The sequence below is a fragment of the Ranitomeya imitator genome, chromosome 5, assembly GCF_032444005.1.
Source record: "Ranitomeya imitator isolate aRanImi1 chromosome 5, aRanImi1.pri, whole genome shotgun sequence".
NCBI classification, from domain to species: Eukaryota; Metazoa; Chordata; class Amphibia; order Anura; family Dendrobatidae; genus Ranitomeya; species Ranitomeya imitator.
The window spans coordinates 349,889,374-349,908,119 of record NC_091286.1 but is presented as its reverse complement, the minus strand read 5'-3'; the positions used below and the strand labels follow the sequence as shown (position 1 = coordinate 349,908,119).

Sequence of the window (18,746 nt, the reverse complement as noted above, 5' to 3'; positions counted from 1 at the left end):
CAAACAATTGATCAATTCTTTGAGCCACCCCGCCTCTTCACGGCAATCTCATATTGGGGCAGTCCTACACTACGTTTTTTATATTCGCTGTGCCATAAAGGCCTCCTAAATGAACTAAATGCAAGACCACATAAAAAAAATTGCCACCCACATTAAAATTTGGTGGAGGTTCCATCATGCTTTGGGGCTGTGTGGCCAATGCCGGCACCGGGAATCTTGTTAAAGTTGAGGGACGCATGGATTCCTCTCAGTATCAGCAGATTCTTGACAATAATGTTCATGAATCAGTGACAAAGTTGAAGTTACGTAGGGGATGGATCTTTCAGCAAGGCAATGATCCAAAACACCGCTCCAAATATACTCAGGCATTCATGCAGAGGAACAATTACACTGTTCTGGAATGGCCATCTCAGTCCCCAGACCTGGATATCATTGAACATCTGTGGGATCATTTGAAGAGGGCTGTCCATGCTCGACGACCATCAAACTTAACTGAAGTGGAATTGTTTTGTAAAGAGGAATGGTCAAAAATACCTTCATCCAGGATCCAGGAACTAATTAAAAGCTACAGGAAGCGACTAGAGGCTGTTATTTTTGCAAAAGGAGGATCTACTAAATATTAATGTCACTTTTCTGGTGAGGTGCCCATACTTATACACCTGTCAAATTTAGTTTGAATGCAGATTGCACATTTTCTGTTAGTACAATAAACCTCATTTTAAGGCAGAAACATTAATGTGTCCAACAGTTATTTGATATATGAAACTGAAATAGCTGTTGCAAAAAAACAATTTTTATAAAACATTAAGCTTAAGATTAATAGGGGTGCCCAAACTTTTTCATATAACTGTAAATGCAAGAAATAGAAACCCTAGAAATCAAGTGAAAATCAAAAGCAAGAGAACATAAGTGATCACTATCCTACTGGTCAGTCTGAATTAGTACTGCCAACTCACAAAACAACTTTGTAAAAGTTTGTCAGGGAAAGGGGCAGATTTGGAATCTTCAGACAGTGCCTGAAAACTCATCTCATTAAGAGATCCTATAGCCCGCAATAATCCTGCTGCCACCTAACCACTACCGGAGCTACTGTAACCCCCTGACCTACAGGCTCTTCCACATTACCCTGTAGGTTTTAAGGATTGAGTCCCCTCCCCCTCTGTCATTGTTAGTCTGTTAATTGTAATTTTTAGATGTATTTAATATGTAAACCCTCTTCATCACCCGACAAAGGCTTCCGAAACGCGCGTAGAGTTTGGTGCATGCATGCTGTGGATCTGGGTTTTGCAACATATGCTCCAGGTATATTTGCCCAATAGGATTATGTGATACGTTTTTGGCTGGTGCCACCACTACCCTTATTATGGGCCATTTACATTTAGGCATAATACTTTTCTGCTGCATTGACAGTAGCTTGATTTACCTGGGCTTCGACATGGTCTGGATATTTTGACCCTGCTTGATATTGGAAATATAGAACATATATGCCAGATCATATAAGCACCATAACTGACAGGTACCCAAGGTGCATGGATATATATCTACGGTTCAGTGCAACAACAAGTAAACGTAGAAACCAAAGGAGAAAACAGCACTAATAAGAACTAAGTAAACTAAGATCGAACTTTATTGAAGTATAAATACAAACATGTTAAAAGACCAGTAAAACAGAAACAAGGAGACAAGAACCAGGGAAAGACAATGACCACCAAATAGGCAGTGTGGTAACAGCAGGTAGTTATGGTAATACAGGCTGTTATAATAGTATAACATACGATAGATGATACAGTACTGGGTAGCACCACTGACAGATAAGGTGCAAAAGTGCATACTAAGTAAACATATTTAAATAGAGTCAGTGCAAAGTATAGCACCTTGACCTGTACAACAAAGCCAGTGGAGATAGATACCAGAAAGTATAACATCAAGGAGTTAATGAATCATATTACTTGCAGGAGATACCGCACTGCCAGGGACCCCAACGCGCGTTTCGGCGCGGTGCCTTCTTCCTGCCCCCCTGGCAGTTTAAAGGTATGAGGGGCACATTATAAAAGCGATTATTGCAGCATTGGCAGGGACCAGAACTAAAAGAGCCACCTTGTCAGAATGCAGCATTAGTGCTGCATAAGGTGGCTCTTTTAGTTACAAATGCATGAGGGAGGGGGTTACAGGTTACCTTTAATCGTGCCTCTCCTATCACCTATAGACCTTCCAGTCCGCGGCCTTCTGTGTCATCTCCCATACCTGAACCTATGCAGGTGGATTGGGTTAAGATGACGGAGCAGCGTTGGAAAGAAAGAGTCGTGCAAGGGCTATGTTTCTATGTTTCTATTGTCGCAGCTCCTCTCACTTACTTCTATCTTGTCCAGTGTATCCGGGAAACTCTTCCACCTTGGTCTGGTAGGAGAGGCCTCCCTAGGTGTACATGATTACTCTCTGCCTCTGACTCTTTTGGTCCAGATTAATTTAGGCCCTAAGCGATACTCGGAGCTGACTTATGCGGATTTGGGTGCGGCAGGTAACTTCATAAGTCTCAAGGTGGTCAATAAATATCACATTCCGGTCAAGGACCTGGCGAACCCACAGTTGATATCTTTGGTGGAAGGTAGACCCTCGCATAAGACCATAAATGAGGTTACTGAAGAGATAGAGCTGCAAATTGGAGCCTTGCACCGCAAAAGAATTGTATTCTATGTATTGTCTCACTTATCTCATGCCATTCTTCTGGGTCTTCCCTGGTTAAGGGCACATGAACCGATTCTTGATTGGCGGTCTGGGGATGTTTTGTGCTGGGGTCAGGATTGCCAGGATTATTGTCTATCACCTGTTTGTCCGGTCAGAGATGCCCCATCTGCTTCCATTCCTGTCGAATTACCAGCCACCTATTGGTCTTTGCCGATGTCTTCTGCAAGGAGGAGGCAGAGAACCTTCCTCCACATCAGGCTTATGACTGTCCAAATAGAACCTTATCCCTGGTTCTACTTCTCCCAGAGGTAGAAACTACCCTCTCTCTCCAGATGAGATCCGGGCCATGTCTGATTATATCCAGGAGAATTTGGCCAAAGGCTTCATCCGGGAGTCTACTTCTCCTCCTGGTGCGGGATTCTTTTTTGTAAAAAAAAAAAAAGATGGCTCCCTTCACCCCTGCATCGATTACAGAGGTCTTAGTGATATTACCATCAAGAATAAGTACCCTCTCCTGCTCATCCCTGAGCTCTTTGATCGGTGAGCCCAGATCTTCACTAAGCTTGACCTTTGCGGGGCTTACAATCTGGTCTGGATTCACCCCAGGGACAAGTGGAAGACAGCATTTAATACCTGGGATGATCATTACGAGTACCTAGTCATGCCCTTCGGCCTCTGCAACGCTCCAGCAGTTTTCCGGAAGTTAGTTTTAATGACATCTTCCGGGACCTCCTGTATTCTTGTGTTGTGGTTTACCTGGACAACATCTTGGTTTTTTCTCCGGATCTTCCTGCCCACAGAAGGAATGTTGGTCAGGTACTGCTTCATCTACGTGAGAATCAGCTCTATACCAAGTTTGAGAAGTGCATCTTTGAACAGACCTCCTTGCCTTTTCCAGGATATATTCTCTCCAATTCTGGGCTTTTAATGGACCCAGAGAAGGTGTCGGCTATCCTTAACTGGCCATGACCTCAAGGAATTAAAGCCATACAACGTTTCCTTGGCTTTGCAAATTACTACAGACAATTCATCCCTCATTTCTCTTCATTATCTCAGCCAATCTCATCTCTCATCCGTAAGGGGTCCAATCCCAAGGCCTGTTCACCAGCAGCAGAGAGTGCCTTTATAGCATTAAAACAGGCATTTGCGAAAGCCCCAGTATTACATCGTCTAGAGGCCTGTAAGCCATTCATTATCAAGGTGGACGCTTCATCCATGGGAGCAGGTGCTGTACTCTCTCAGAAGTCTCCCTCTGGTCGTTTAGTTCCCTGTGGTTTTTTCCCCAGACAATTCTCTACCTCTGAATGAAACTACTCCATCGGAGACAGGGAGTTGTTGGCTTTTAAGTTGGCATTGAAGGAATGGCGGTATCTCCTAGAGGAGCTGTACATCCTTTTGTCATCTACACTGACCAAAAGAATTTTTCATACATTCAGTCTGCTCAAAGGCTTAATCCCAGACAGGCCAGGTGGTCCTTGTTTTTTTGCTCGGTTTGACTTTGGCTTTCGGCCTGGCATTAAGAATTCCAAAGCAGACGCGTTGGTGGAAGATACTGAGGAAGAACACTCTCATATTATCGATCCCTCCAGAATTATCACTGTAGCGCCGCTCAGACTTTCTAACCCTCCACCAGGTAAAACATTTGTGGCAGAGGCAGACAGAATAAAGATTCTTCGATGGGGTCACTCCTCTAAATTTGCCGGCCATGCGGGTGTCAAGAAGACTATGGTCCTCATCTCTCACTATTATTGGTGGCCTTCTCTTCGTCAAGATGTGAAGGATTTTACAGCTTCTTGCCCATCTTGTGCCAAGAACAAGGTCTTTAGGCTACTTCCTTCTGGACTATTGCAACCTCTTCCGGTGCCCGCGGTTCCTTGGCAGCATATAGCCATGGATTTTATTACCGATCTACCGTATTCATCGAATTGTACAGTCATTTTTGTGGTTGTGGACCATTTTTCTAAAATGGCACATTTTGTTCCGTTACCCGGTCTGCCTTCAGTTCCAGAGTTGGCGAAAATCTTCATTAATCATATCTTCAAGTACCATGGCTTCCCTCTACACATAGTATCTGATAGAGGAGTGCAATTTACATCCCGTTTCTGAAGAGCGCTATGCAAACTCATGAAGGTGACCCTAGACTTTTCCTCGGCCTATCACCCTTAAACTAATGACCAGGTGGAACAAGTCAACCAGATCCTGACTTCTTATCTTCAGCACTTCTGTAATGTCCATCAGGATGATTGGGTCAGTCTTCTTCCCTGGGCAGAGTTTGCTTATAACAATCATTCCAGTGAATCTTCTGCCAAGTCTCCGTTCTTCATCGTCTCGAGTCAACAACCTAACATGCCTATCCCGATACCCCTTGTCTCGGGTGTGCCAGCGGCCAATGCCATGTCGATGGAATTCTCCCAGATCTGGAAAGAGACCAAGAGTTCACTTGAAAAAGCCTCCTACAAGATGAAAAAACATGCTGACAAAAGGCGCTTGGACTCTACTAAATTTCGTCCGGGTGAGAAAGTGTGGCTTGCATCCAAATATATCAGACTCAAGATTGCATCCTACAAACTGGGTCCCTGTTACATCAGTCTCTTTGAAGCTTTGAAACAACTCAAAGAGGTTACCTACAAGTTGAGGCTGCCTGTCTCGCTCCGTGTCCCCAACGCCTTCCATGTTTCGCTTCTTAAACCCGTGGTGCTCAACCGCTTCCATACTACATCCAGTCATACCCCGCCATCCATTAACTCTGGGGATGTTTTTGAGGTAATAGATATTCTTGCCATGAAAAAGGTTAGAGGGAAAACTTTCTTTTTAATCTATTGGAAGGGTTTTGGTCCTGAGGAGAGGTCATGGGAGCCCCAGGAAAACATTCATGCTCCTCGTATCCTCGGAAATTTCCTCGCCAGTCTTAAGAAGGAGGGGCGTAAGGGAGGGGGTACTGGTACTGCCGTGGTCAGCCATCCTGCTGCCGCTCCTCGGTCCTCCTGTGCTGGTGGTATGGGTTGTTCTGGGTGTTCCCGGGGTTTGCGTACCTCCCGGGGCATCTGCGGTCCGCGACTGTGCCATGTGTCACCTTAGGCTGCGGGTGCGCACCTGCTGGATTCCTTTGTTCTGTTTCCAGGTGTCCTGACCTGCAAGTGCCCTTCTCTGTGTCTGGCGTCAGTATTTCTGGTGCTCTCTCCCTCACATCGGTGCCTGGTGATTCACTCTGGTGCATGCTCTGTACTGGTGTGTCTCAGGTCTCAGTGCTGTCCTTCGAGTGCATACTCCGCCCTGCCCTAGTCTCCCGTACACTACCCGATGCATGCTCTGCCTCTATCTGGACCCCTGTGCGTTTCCCAGAGCACAGTCCGCACCATCTTGGTTTCTCTGTCTCCTATGAGCCGGTCTCTGGTACTAGCTATTGCGGTATACCTTCCCCCCGCGCCTGCTCCCAATGCTCCCTGTATAGGGGGTGGTATCATCTGGTCTGCTTGCCCGGAATCGGTCGGCCCCACGATCCAGTGGAGTATGTCTTTGGAAATAGTAGACTGTTGTACTTGGCAGTCCCATAGACAATAAATGGAGCAGAATCTCATGCACATTTTTCAGGATGTTGCTGAAGACCATCTGTCTCGGGGTTCCTGAGCCCTGATCTCAGAATCTCAGTGGTAAGACCCGCAGTGACCAGAAAGTGATCCCCTATTTTTTTTTTTTAATAAATCTTTAATATAATAATAATTTTCCTTTAAATAACAAAATCTAAAAATATTGTGCAATAAAGCTAGGATAACAAGATAAAACAATATTAAGATCTCTGTTATGCACTTTGTGGTCTACAAATTGCTCGTTCAAGGTCTGATTAGGCAGCCTTAGAATGGAAGAAATACACTTAGTTCTGGCAGCCTCTTGCGTGTCCTTGATATCATGGCACAGCTTTCCACCATCTCAGACTGACATAAGTCTGTAAACAAGGTATTTTCTTATTGTTCCGTTCCTATCCGTGACCAGTCTCCTCATTCAGATAATTTTAGCTCTTTCAGATAGGGCGGTTTTAGCCACACCTTGAATGATTGTGAATGAAAACACTCTAGTGAGAATAAAGTTCAAGGCCGCGTTGACACACCACATGGTCACATTGCTGCGGAGTATATAAAAGATCACATTGCCTAACTGATGACATAGGAAGACTGATTTGCTTCTCAGACAACCTTCACGTCAGCCTACGTACTTGTTTACCTACAACGCAGCAATGGCTTGTAGGTCTGAAAGACCAGGAACCTGTCAGTGTAAGCGAGATCCAGTCAATAGTATTCTTTTCCAAATGCTTAATTCAGGCAGCCCCGTAAAAACAAATCATCACCAACACATATGTAATCCAAATAGAGGATGCCCCTGTGACGGAAATAGGAGAGTGTTACTCAAAAATCCTGATGTTATCTGCCAGAAAGCTTCAGACGTTCTTTTAAAGACAGTGACTTTTATAAGAAATCTACCTTCCTTCTACCAGCTGCTCCGGGATGACCAGATCCTGCTAGTAAAGAAGTGCTGGGCACCGCTATTTGTTTTAGGACTGGCTCAGGAAAGAGTTAATTTTGAATGGGAAGAACTTTCTATGCCCAGTCTACTGAAGAAGATACTTCTTAACCAGTCATCTAATGCTGCTGATATCACATTGACATCTGAAGCTGGAGTGGCCTTCAGAGAAGTGCAAAGACTACAGATGTTTCTGCATAAACTCTGGAGCTTGGACATTTGCACCAAGGAATATGCCTACCTTAAAGGCATGGTGTTGTTTAACCCAGGTAAGATTTGATTGTTGTTGTTACATATGCTGCTTTATAAAGAAGTTTGACATAAAATTTATAACAGATGTGGAGGTGTGAACGTTGATGCAATGCTACAGTGGAACCTCATCCTATTAGCCTTTTTGATTGAGACTGCTTTTATTCACCGAAAAAATCTTCCATGTGAATGATCATTCACATTCACTCCATAATGTAAGCATTTCATTGGGGGAGAAGGGAACCAACGAAACATATGAATTCAAGTAAGTGCATGCCGATCAACATGCCACATCAATAATCATCGCTTTTCTGCCCTTAGAGTTATTTTTCTTCTTTGAAATACTCAGCTTTTTTTTTACGTATATGTATATAGATTAATTTATCTATTTATTGATTTTTGGCCGTATCCCTATTCCTTCTTCATCGTATCTTTTGTTGTAGGACACCATATCCTAGCAGCTAGGGATTTCTGAGGGTCATGTTGGAGATCAAGGTTACCTATTACAGAGTAGGTACCATATCTAGGAGGGGTGGCACTAGAGTTTGTGTTGGGACCTTCATTGCCTATTCAGATAACTTTCTACTAAATGCTTGTTCATCGGACAGCTGTCTCTCCCATCCCACCCCATTCTCACGCACTCTCGGTTTGGCCAAACATGCATATGTTTTAATGGGGAGAGTGAAGTCAATGACAGAAACCACCGTGGTAAATTATCGTCAACGAAAAGGATCGGACATATTGGACATAATACTTCTTTTGTGACAGACCCCATACACATTAGATAGTGGGCTTGGCTGATTTTATAGTACTCAGAGCCCTTAAGTCAGAAAGCCTCTTCGGGACAATATTTAAAGGTTATAGCGTCCATCTTTGAGGTCCAAAAATTAATTAGGACTTAATTAGGAAATTAAAATGGCAACCCGTGCTTAGTTATATTTATTATGGATGGGAGGTTTGTGATACGTGCAGGTACTGGGACAATCATCTTCAGTTCAAGAGGCTGGTAGAGCTAGGAGCTTTGAAATTATCTCAGTTCAACCAGGACATAGTCATAAACTGTATTTAGTCTACGATACGAGGTTCCTATCAAATGTGCCGATCACTGTGCTATTCATGACACGTTCATTTCAGAGCTTCACCTTATTGCCGTAGCGCAAGAGCTACTGTATGTGTCGAAAGAGGTTAATACAGATTAATGATAATAACTAATATTAATTACATGTGTAAAGGGCACTTCTTTTTTCTAATTCAGATTTGCTAAACCTGTATGCCTACATTCTAGGAAATATTGATTGCGAATAGTCTTACCATTTTCTTTCTTTCTCTGTCACAAGGAATCAGAGGCATGAGATTCCCCCAGTATGTTCAGACCCTACAACTGGAGGCTCAACAAACGCTGATGGAGTTCACATCGACGATGCAGAACACGAGTCACGTCCGTTTCACAAGAATGCTGGAGGCTCTGGACATTCTAAAAGCTATTGACTCTGAAATGATTACAGAACTCTTTTTTAGACCCATCTCTGGAGAGATAAATTTGGAAGATCTATTGCTTGAAACATTGTTTTTCAACTAAAATAAGAAATGCGTTGGAATATTGCTATTAATAAAATGTTATTTCCTAGTAGATGAATAAGCAGATAAAGGGGTTATATAGGCTTACTTTAGCGATAAACTATCATAAGGTTAGATCACCAATATCAGATTGATGGTGGTCTCACCTCAGGCCTCCTACAGATCAGATATTAGCTTTGACACATAGATGTAAAGATTGAAAGGACCTGAACAGTGCAGCCGCCATTCTCAAGCCCTGCAGCCCTATGAAAGTGAATAGGAGATGCAAAAGGACACTGGACAGTGACCAGAGCTGTGCTATTCTGCGCTTTTCACTGTCTACGTCCGACCACCACTGGTGCTAATAACAGCTGATCAGTGGGAGCACTGGGTGCTGGACCCCACAAATTTAATATTGATGACCTATTCTAAGGACAGGATATCAATATCTTAAGCCACTAAAAGTAAATGTGGTTTTTCTATTAAAATAAAGAGGTTTCTGTCGCTTTGGATGGGCACTCAAGATCACCAGAGTTGATAGAGAGGTCCAAAATAAAAGCACGTCAAGGTGTGTGTTAAGCTGGAGGTGAGATGGTGTGTGGGAGTGTTGGGAAAACGGAGGTGGGGGGCAGTTAGCGCAAAAATAGAATATTTAACAAGAAAAGTATTCAAAGTCTTCAAGAAAATTGATCATTTTTTGCCCATTTAAAAATAATGTATATTTTATTCTTGCATGATTTCTATTTTTGTATTTAATGTGGTGTCACATTTTTACAATGAGGATCTCCAGTGTGTATTTTTCCATTATCTCTATCATATTCTAAGATGAACCTTGCACTTATGCTAAAATGTTTATTTATTTTTTTTAATATCATCAATATAAAGTTAAATAAAATATTTTATTAATAAACAGACTCTTGTTTCTTCGGCACATAGTGAAGTACTAAATGTTTATATGTGGACTTCATGCTTATCATGCTTCATGCGTAACAACATAGTATTACGGGCATTTTTACTACCAACACAAAAATACTCAACAAGTTACCATTGGGGCTCGAGTTCTGCTCATGATGAAAACAGCACTTGGATCAATGTTATTTAAAGGGGCAGTGCAGATGAGTGATTTTTTTTTCACTGACCAAATCTGTGTGTGCAAAAAATCTCACATTAACAATTTTTTTCCATAAATCGGATGAGACTCATCAATTTAATGGGTCTATGGGTGTGTGTAAAAAAATCAGATGCCATATGGAGCCACAGTATAAAATCTGATTTTTCCAGATACATTGCAATTCTATAACACAGGAAACTGTAAATGGTCCTGTAAATGATTATTAGCTGCTGCTGTAGAAATACGGACTGCACTGGAAAATGTACACGGATGACAAGTGAGAAAAAAATTGTCCCATTTTTCTAGATGAAACTAGAATTTCTTTATATTTGAATCACTGCATTCAGAGACCCATAACGTTTTGATTTTTTCCATCGATGTAGGTCTACAAGGTTAGATTGTAGTATTTTTCAGTGACAACATTTTGGGGTACACATAACTAATTAATTAACTTAAATTAATTAACAGGGGGAATAATGAAAAAACACCACAATAATTACTCCTTTGTTTTTTGCATTTTATATGAACATCTTTTACCATACACCATAAATAATATGTTGCTTTTATCCTACGGGCCAAATATATAGTTTTTTCATACTTTTGCTACTTTTTCATAACTGAACATGTCATATAAAAAAAATATTTATGTCTCTTTTGCACCAAAGCAGCATGTGAGGGCATTTATTTTGTGCGATGAGTAATATATTTTTTTCTGAAAGTATTTTGCCATACATATAAACGGTGTAACTCTTTATTTGGAAATATATATATATATACTTTTGTTGTTTTCTGCATTTTTATATGCCATTCATTCATCACATTAAGTTTATTACGCGGATTGTTTAGATCAAGGAAATACCAGTGTAATGAACATATCAAAATATGTTGAAATACACAATGAGTCATGGTTGGAACCCAGGAGAACCTTAAAAATTAACTTTTAATAATCTTTCTAAAAGTGTTGAAGACTCATCACAAACAGCACATATGACAAACAAAAAAATATGCTAGCGTGTTTTTACAAGGTGTCCAGACCAGGCTGGAGTGAGCCGCCCACCCCCTCCCCCGGGCGGCGTACGTGGAAGCTGCCATGACAGGGGGTTTGGAGCAGGAAGAAAGGGGGCGTGGGGTTTCGCTCCTGGGGGGGGGGTTAATGCTGGTCTGAGAGGGTATGGGGTGAGTGGGGGGGGGAGGAGCCGATCACTTCCCACTCTGAGGACCTGTGAGCAGGAAGCACCGACAGCTTACCATGGCGGCCATTGAAGGAGTCCTGGCACAGCTGCGGGCGGCGGCGGCGTCACAGCCTCCAGGCTGGTTGGAGGCTCAAGTGTCCGGCATCCTCGGCGGTGGCAGCAGCAGCGGCGGTGTGGATCCCCCGGCGGTCGGATCCGGTGAGCGGCGGTCCAGGCGAGTGCGACCCCCGGAGCGCCTATCCCCCGATGTCACCCCGGTGTCTCAGTGGCGGCGCAGGAGCCCCTCAGGGGACCCTCCAGACCGCGTGCCTGCTCAGAAGCACCCCAGCAGGCCGCGGTCTGTGAGGAATCCACCAGCTGTGCTGAGGCCTGCGGCGGCAGTTGGGCCTTCTCCCCCAGCAGGGGGGGGCCTATGCGCGCCAGAGCTCCTAACGGCCAGAGCGATGTCACGGTGGGCCGCCGCGGTGATGACCAGGCCAGGCGGCCTGCTTCCTGCGGCAGCACGAGACAGCAAGGGAGCATCCCAGCGTCAGCTGCGGGCAGCACCCCAGACCCAGCGGGGCTGCTGGACACGGCTAGGGGGCACCATTCCTCTCAAGCACCGGCGACCGGGCCTGCATCCTCTTGGGTAGCGGCGTCAGACGGCAGCGTTTCGGATGGCGGGTCCGGGTCTCGGCCTACAGGACATCAGGCGGTCACCTCGGCTGATGGACTCGGCACGGTCCCCTCCGCAGGGGGCGGATCGGTTGGAGCGGTATTGCGGAGCGAAGTTCACGTCCGGGAGGGCCCAAGGACGGCTCCGGGATCGAGAGACAGCTGGACGGCGACAGCGTCTGCGGCTGGGGGGATCACAGCTCCCCTGCAGCCTGGTGAGAATCCATCTATGTATTGTTTGTCCCTGGCATTTTCGACGCCGACTTTGACTTCTGTGAATCGGGTTGAGGGGCATGTGAAGCGGGGTGATGGAGGCGGTATGCGGGCGGATGCGAGTCGTGAAGGGGTGGGGGAGTTGTTGTCAGGGGTACGAGAGCTGTTGTCGTGGTTGGGCAGTGGTAGGCCAGGGCCATCCCCTTTGTCAGCTTGGGTCGGATCGTCTGATCCGGGGTTGGCGTTATCCAGCAGCGGGTCTGCCGAACCGGGCAGGTTGACCGAGCCGGTCTCGGTATCTGTGCAGACTGAGAAAGAGAAGGAAGGGGGCATTCGCCTGGATGATAAGGCGCGGGGCAAGGTGTATGTTTGCTTTGAAGGGCCGTTGGCGGGTGACTCCAGTGAGGTTGGACGCGATGGCCCCCTATCTAAATAAGTTTCCTGACAGGGAGAGGGCGGAGTTGCTCCGGGTTGGTTTTAGTGTTGGTTTTCTTATACTTGCCCCGGATTTTGTGGTACCACCGAGTTTGAAGGACCTCAGATCGGCCTTGTTGCACGCATCAGTCGTGTCAGAAAAGTTAGGCAAAGAGGTGGCTTTGGGTAGGATGTCTGGACCATTTCCCACTCCTCCCTTGGACGATTTGGTGGTGTCGCCGTTGGGTGTGGTCCCCAAGAAGGAGCCTAATAAATTTAGGCTCATTCAGCATTTGTCCTACCCGAAAGGTAGGTCCGTGAATGATGGGATTGATCCAGAGCTTTGTTTGGTGGTGTATACGTCATTTGATGAGGCAGCTAGGTGGGTGCGCAGTTGTGGTAAAGGGGCATTGTTGGCAAAGACCAATATTGAGTCGGCCTTTCGTTTATTGCCGGTTCACCCCGATAGCGTGAGGTTGTTAGGCTGTTATTGGGACGGCGGGTTTTATGTTGACCGTTGTTTGCCGATGGGCTGTTCGCTCTCGTGCGCTTATTTTGAGGCCTTCAGTTCTTTTTTGGAGTGGGCGGTGTGGGATGTGTCCGGTTTGGATTCAGTGATTCATTATCTGGACGACTTCTTGTGCATAGGTCCTGATCAGTCGCAATGTTGTGAGGTCCTGTTGAGGACGGTTGTTTGGGTTGCTGAGCGTTTTGGGGTCCCGCTGGCACCGAGCAAGACTGAGGGTCCGTGCACGAGTCTGTCTTTTTTGGGTATTGTTATCGATTCCGTGAAGTGGGAGTTTAGGTTGCCACTTGACAAGGTGTTGCGCTTGAGAGACGAGGTGGCCCGTGCTAGACGTTTGAAGAAATTGCCGCTGCGAGAGGTGCAGTCGCTTATGGGAAAATTGAATTTTGCATGCCGAATTATCACAATGGGGAGGATTTTTTCACGTATATTGGCTAGCGCTACAGCCGGGATTACCGCCCCACATCATTTTGTTCGTTTGTCGTCCGAACACAAGGCCGACTTGGAGGTTTGTGACAGTTTTTTGTCCTGTTAAAACGGGCGTTCATTGTTGATGGAGGAAGCAGTGGGTAACGCGGATTTGGATTTGTTTACCAACGCGTCAAGCGGTATTGGATTTGGGGCCTTTTTCGGGGGCCGTTGGTGTGCTGCTAGATGGCCGGAAGCTTGGTTTGAAACAGGGTTGGTACGGAACATTACTTTGTTGGAGATTTTTCCGATTTTGGTGGCAGTGCAGCTTTGGGGTGACCATTTTCGAAACAAAAGGGTGCGCTTTCATTGCGATAATATGGCGATCGTGTGTGCCATTAACATTTTGACGACAGCGTCGCCCCCCGTGATCAGAGTTCTTCGGCAGTTGGTTTTGTCTTGTTTATCCTTGAATGCTTATTTCACGGCAACACACGTGCCTGGTGTTAATAACTGCATTGCCGATTCTGTGTCTCGTTTCCAGTGGGAGCGTTTTCGGTCGCTGGCTCCGGAGGCCGAGGAGACGGGGCTTGAATGCCCAGCGGAGCTTTGGAGCGTGGTGTCTGGGCTGCAGAACCTTTAATTCAAGCATCCTTGGCACCGAGTACGTGGTCGTGTTATCAGGCGGTATGGAGCACGTGGGAGAGCTGGTTGGCGTCTTGTGGTGTTGCGGGTACTGGTCGGGACCAAGTCGGGGCGTTGTTGTTGTGGATGAGGCATGGGGCGGACCAGGGATGGTCGGCAGCAAAGGTTGATAGGACGATAGCGGCTTTAGCTTTTGGTTTCAGGCTCCGGGGCCTGCAAGACTTGACGAAGTCCTTTTTGGTAAAGCAAGCTGTGAAGGGGTTGAGAAGATCTGGTAGCCGTGGTGATCGCAGGCGCCCGGTGTCGTTTGAGATGTTGGAGCGGTTGGGGGCACGTCTGGGTGATATATGTGTTTCCGGGTTTCAGGTTGCGCTATTTCGCCTGGCTTTTTCGTTGGCCTTTTATGGGGCCTTGAGGGTGAGGGAGTTGGTGTCTCCCACTATAGCTCATCAGGGGGGCCTTTGGGCGGGGGACTTTTTTGTTTCTGAGGGGTCGTTGCAATTTTGGATTTGGAAGTCTAAGACAGATCAGACGGGACGGGGTAAAAAGGTGGTTTGGGGCGCCGTTCCCGGTTACGTTATGTGTCCTGTCCATTGCTGGCAGGATTTTGTTAGGCTTCACCCGCGTTGTGATGGGCCTTTGTTATGTCATGAGGACGGGTCTTTTCTGTCTAAATACCAGTTTGTAGCGGTTTTTCGGCAGTCTTTGGAGGCCATCGGTGTGGATTCTTCCAGGTTCGCCTCGCATTCTTTTCGGATCGGGGCCGCTACGGAGGCGGCGCAGAGTGGATTGGCTCCTGCGGTAGTACAGAGGATAGGGCTGTGGCAGTCCGGCCGTTATCGGAGTTACGTGAGGCCCTGAGAGGCGGGGGACCGTCGGTCATTGTGCTCGCTGTTGGCGCTTGTCTAAGTTGTTTATGTTTTTCAGGTTCATCCTCGCTGTTGGTGTGGATTGTCGGCCACTCTTACGTGTACTGGGGCACAAAGCGAGCAGACGTCCGACAGGATGGAAGACAGCTCAGCTTTTCCAGGGACGTGGCCGTCATCAGGTGGTTGGGGTTTCGGGGCTTAGGTTGGAACAGAGTCCTGGAGGAGGTACACAATGGCGTTCGGTTGGACAGGCCTCCCAACATTTTGGTTTTACACGTTGGAAGAAACGACTTGGGAGTTCGTCCTTGTCGTGAGTTAATCCGGGACATTAAATATGACTTGCTACGGTTATGGGTTTCCTTTCGGGACATGTCTATAGTGTGGTCGGAGATTGTTCCATGGAAATCCTGGAGGCACACTAGGTCGGTGGCCAAGATTAATAAGGCCCGCATCAAGGTGAATCGGGCAGTGTCTGGTTTTGTCGTACGGAATGGGGGCTTTGCCGTGCGTCATTTTGAGTTGGCGTGTGGTGGTGACCAATTTCTTTTGGGTGATGGCGTTCATCTGAACGCGGTGAGCATTGACTTGTGGGCACTTGGGCTGCAGTCTGGAATTGAGCGGGCCATAGCGGTTAAGGTTGGTGGGGTCTCGGGTACTTGAGGGGGTCAAGTATCCTCGTGGTGGTGGGGGGAGGGATCCTTGGAGTTGGTGCTAAATTGGCCTGGGGGGTCCGTCGGGATATGGATTCTCCAGTTGGTATAAGTTTTGGTTGCGGATCTGGTGATTTGGGGGAATCTTGGTAACGGTGGGCCAGATTCCTAAGTTGGAAGTGGACAAGGGTAACCCTTCGGGGTATTTTGGTGCTCTCGAGCCTGTGGGGTAACGGCTGAGAGTAATCTACGGTTGGTCTCTTGTCCACTTGTTTATACTATGGTTAACACCAGACTTTTAGCTTCAAGGACCCCTTCCCAGATCATGTTACAATTATATGTTTTGTTTGTTTATAATAAAGGCCGCTGTGGCCAATTATATCCAACTTGAGACTCATGTCATTATTCGGATGTTGGGAAGGAAAGGGGGTCGGAGACCCCTTGGGGAGACACTTATTCACGGTGGTCGACAATACCAATGTCAAGGATCAGCCATAATTTAGCAGGAAGTAAAATATGTGGACCTAATAAGTCCCCAATACTCCCTTATTTCTTTCCCTTCCTGGCAGCGGAGGTTGGCACTCTAATTTGTACTACCTGGCGCCCCCGCTCAGCGTCTTTGTCCCTCTTCACCCTATTTACCCACGCCCAAATTGTATAAAAACAATACAGATAGAAGTTAACATACACTATATTTAAAAGACACATATGCATTTTCTCAATAAATGACATTAAGTCAGAATAAACATTTCCCTTGTTAGGTCAATTAGGATTACCATAATTATTATTTGCCAAATGTCAGAATAATGAGATAGAGAGAGAGAATGTTTTAAGGCACTTTTATTACTTACTGCAAAGTCAAAAGTTTACATACATTTCATTAGTATTTAGTACCATTGGCCTTATACTGAATGACTAGGATAAAACGTTTGGGATATCTTTCCACAAGTTTCTCACAATAGTTGGTCGGAATTTGGGCCCACTCCTCCTGTCAAAACTGGTATAACTGATCCAGGTTTGTAGGTCACCTTGCTCGCACATGCCTTTTCAGCTGTGCCCATACATTTTCAATAGGATTAAGATCAGGGTTTTGTGATGGCCACTCCAAAACATTGAATTTGTTATCCTTAAGCCACTTTGTCACCGCTTTGGCAGTATGCTTTGGATCATTGTCTCATTATTATTGACAACAGGGAGAAAATGACCCATTTCCGCCCAAGCTTTAACTTTGAGGCTGATGTCTTGAGATGTTGCTTCAGTATTGCTTCATAATCTTCTTTTCTCTTGATGTCACAACTCAGCTGTCAGGTGACGCGGGACTGGGGCTTCTTCCATGTTGCTAACACTAGGGGGTGCCCTAGCTTGCCCTATTCCCTGTGAATACTTCTGAAGGTGAAGATGCTGGGGCCACCAACCTTGCCTTATCTCCTGAATCTGCCCTCTGTTTGTTCCCTTCCCTCACCTAGGGAAGAGTGGAGTTGCCATGCATCACAGTACACCAACCAGACAAATAAGGCAACACGACTAAGGGCAAATAAAAATACCAGCATACATATATTCACTCACATATAAGAGAGAAATGCTCCGGGGAGTGGAGGGTGGAGAAAAACCAAAGTAATAGGAGGAAAGGGAATTATCACGCTTACAAACCCAAGCATCAGTCACAGATAAATCCACCAAACTCTCATATAACCACCAAAAAACTCTCCTCCAAGCATAAGCTAGCTCTGATGATGTTGTTTAAATCAGGACACAGATTGTAAAGGCCATGGGAGTGGCTAACTGAGCTCAGCTGAGAACTCAGACTCCCAGAGCTCCCAACATGGCCGATTAACCCCTGCTCGGCCAAAAGAAATTAACACCAAGAAGGTGAAGAGCTTCTTTCAGTGCAGTAGTAGGAGCAATCAGATGCTGTGGTCTTCTTGCTCCTCTCTGTTGCGGTACCCCCTGTTTTGTCAAGTGCAGAAGTCCCTCCTGCAGAAAAACAACCCCACAATATGATGCTGCCACCCCCGTTTTTCACAGTTGGTGTTTTTAGGTTTCCAAGCTTCTCCCTTTTGCCTCCAAAAATAATGATGGTCATTATGCCCCCAAAAATCAATTTTAGTTTCATCAGACCACAGGACATGTCTCCAAAAATTAAAGTTTTTGTTCCTTTGTGCATTTACAAACACTAATCTGGCTTTATTTATGTTTCTTTTGGAGTAATGGCTTCTTCCTGGCAGAGTGGCCTTTCAGCCCATGTTGACACAGTACTTGTTTTACTGTGGATATTGACACAATCTTACCAGCTTCTGCCATCATCTTCATAAGGTCTTTTGCTTTTGTCCTTGGGTTAATATGCACATGTCAGACCAAAGCACATTCATCTCTGGGACACAGAACCTGTCTCCTTTCTGAGCGACATGATGGCTGGTCATTACCATCATGTTTGTACTTGTGTATAATAGTTTGTACAGATGAAGAAGCAGTAGCTTAGCTACCGGGGGCAGAGGGGGTGTCGTCCAGGACCCCGCTCTCTGAGGGGGCCCACCCAGAGTCGATACAGTTATATCGATCTCCCTGCTCTGCTGCCCGGCCGTTATGGGGCCCCTGAGCAGGCGGGGGGCCCCTGTGCCAGCAGTGGGGCCCCCGCCCATGATCGCAAGGTCAGCAGTATCGGCATTTAGCCAATACAGATGATTGCATTGATGGGAGAAGGAGCACTATGCTCCTTCTCCCATCATCCCCCTCTCAGCATCTGACATCACCGACGCAGACACTGATAGGAGGCAAGATGATGTCACTAACCGGTGCCCACTGTCAGGAGATGAGCGGGTGCCCAGAGCTGCAGAGGAAGAGAGGTGAGTATTTATTTTTTATGGGGGCTGCCTTATACTACAGGATCTGCCTATGGAGGTGCTGCCTTATACTACAGAGTCTGCCTATAGGGGTGCTGTCTTATACTACAGGGTCTGCCTGTAGGGGTGCTGCTTTATACTACAGGGTCTGCCTATAGGGTTGCTGCCTTATACTACAGGGTCTGCCTATGGGGGTGCTGCCTTATACTACAGGGTC

General features: G+C 46.1%; 1 protein-coding gene across 1 annotated transcript; it reads left to right on the top strand.

Moving 5' to 3' along the window:
* Nucleotides 1-6,832: 6,832 nt before the first annotated feature.
* On the top strand, nucleotides 6,833-9,910 carry LOC138637620 (nuclear receptor subfamily 0 group B member 2-like). Its single transcript, XM_069726452.1, has 2 exons — nucleotides 6,833-7,469; nucleotides 8,787-9,910. Exons 1-2 carry the CDS (start codon nucleotides 6,917-6,919, stop codon nucleotides 9,026-9,028), a joined length of 795 nt encoding a protein of 264 aa, XP_069582553.1. The 5' UTR covers nucleotides 6,833-6,916; the 3' UTR covers nucleotides 9,029-9,910.
* Nucleotides 9,911-18,746: the final 8,836 nt, after the last annotated feature.

Bases quoted from the DNA above. Each gene is read 5' to 3' on its own strand.
- LOC138637620 (XM_069726452.1), top strand. From the start codon at position 6,917: ATGGCTTGTAGGTCTGAAAGACCAGGAACCTGTCAGTGTAAGCGAGAT. The intron at 7,470-8,786 runs GTAAGATTTGAT...CTCTGTCACAAG, and splicing joins CATGGTGTTGTTTAACCCAG to GAATCAGAGGCATGAGATTC.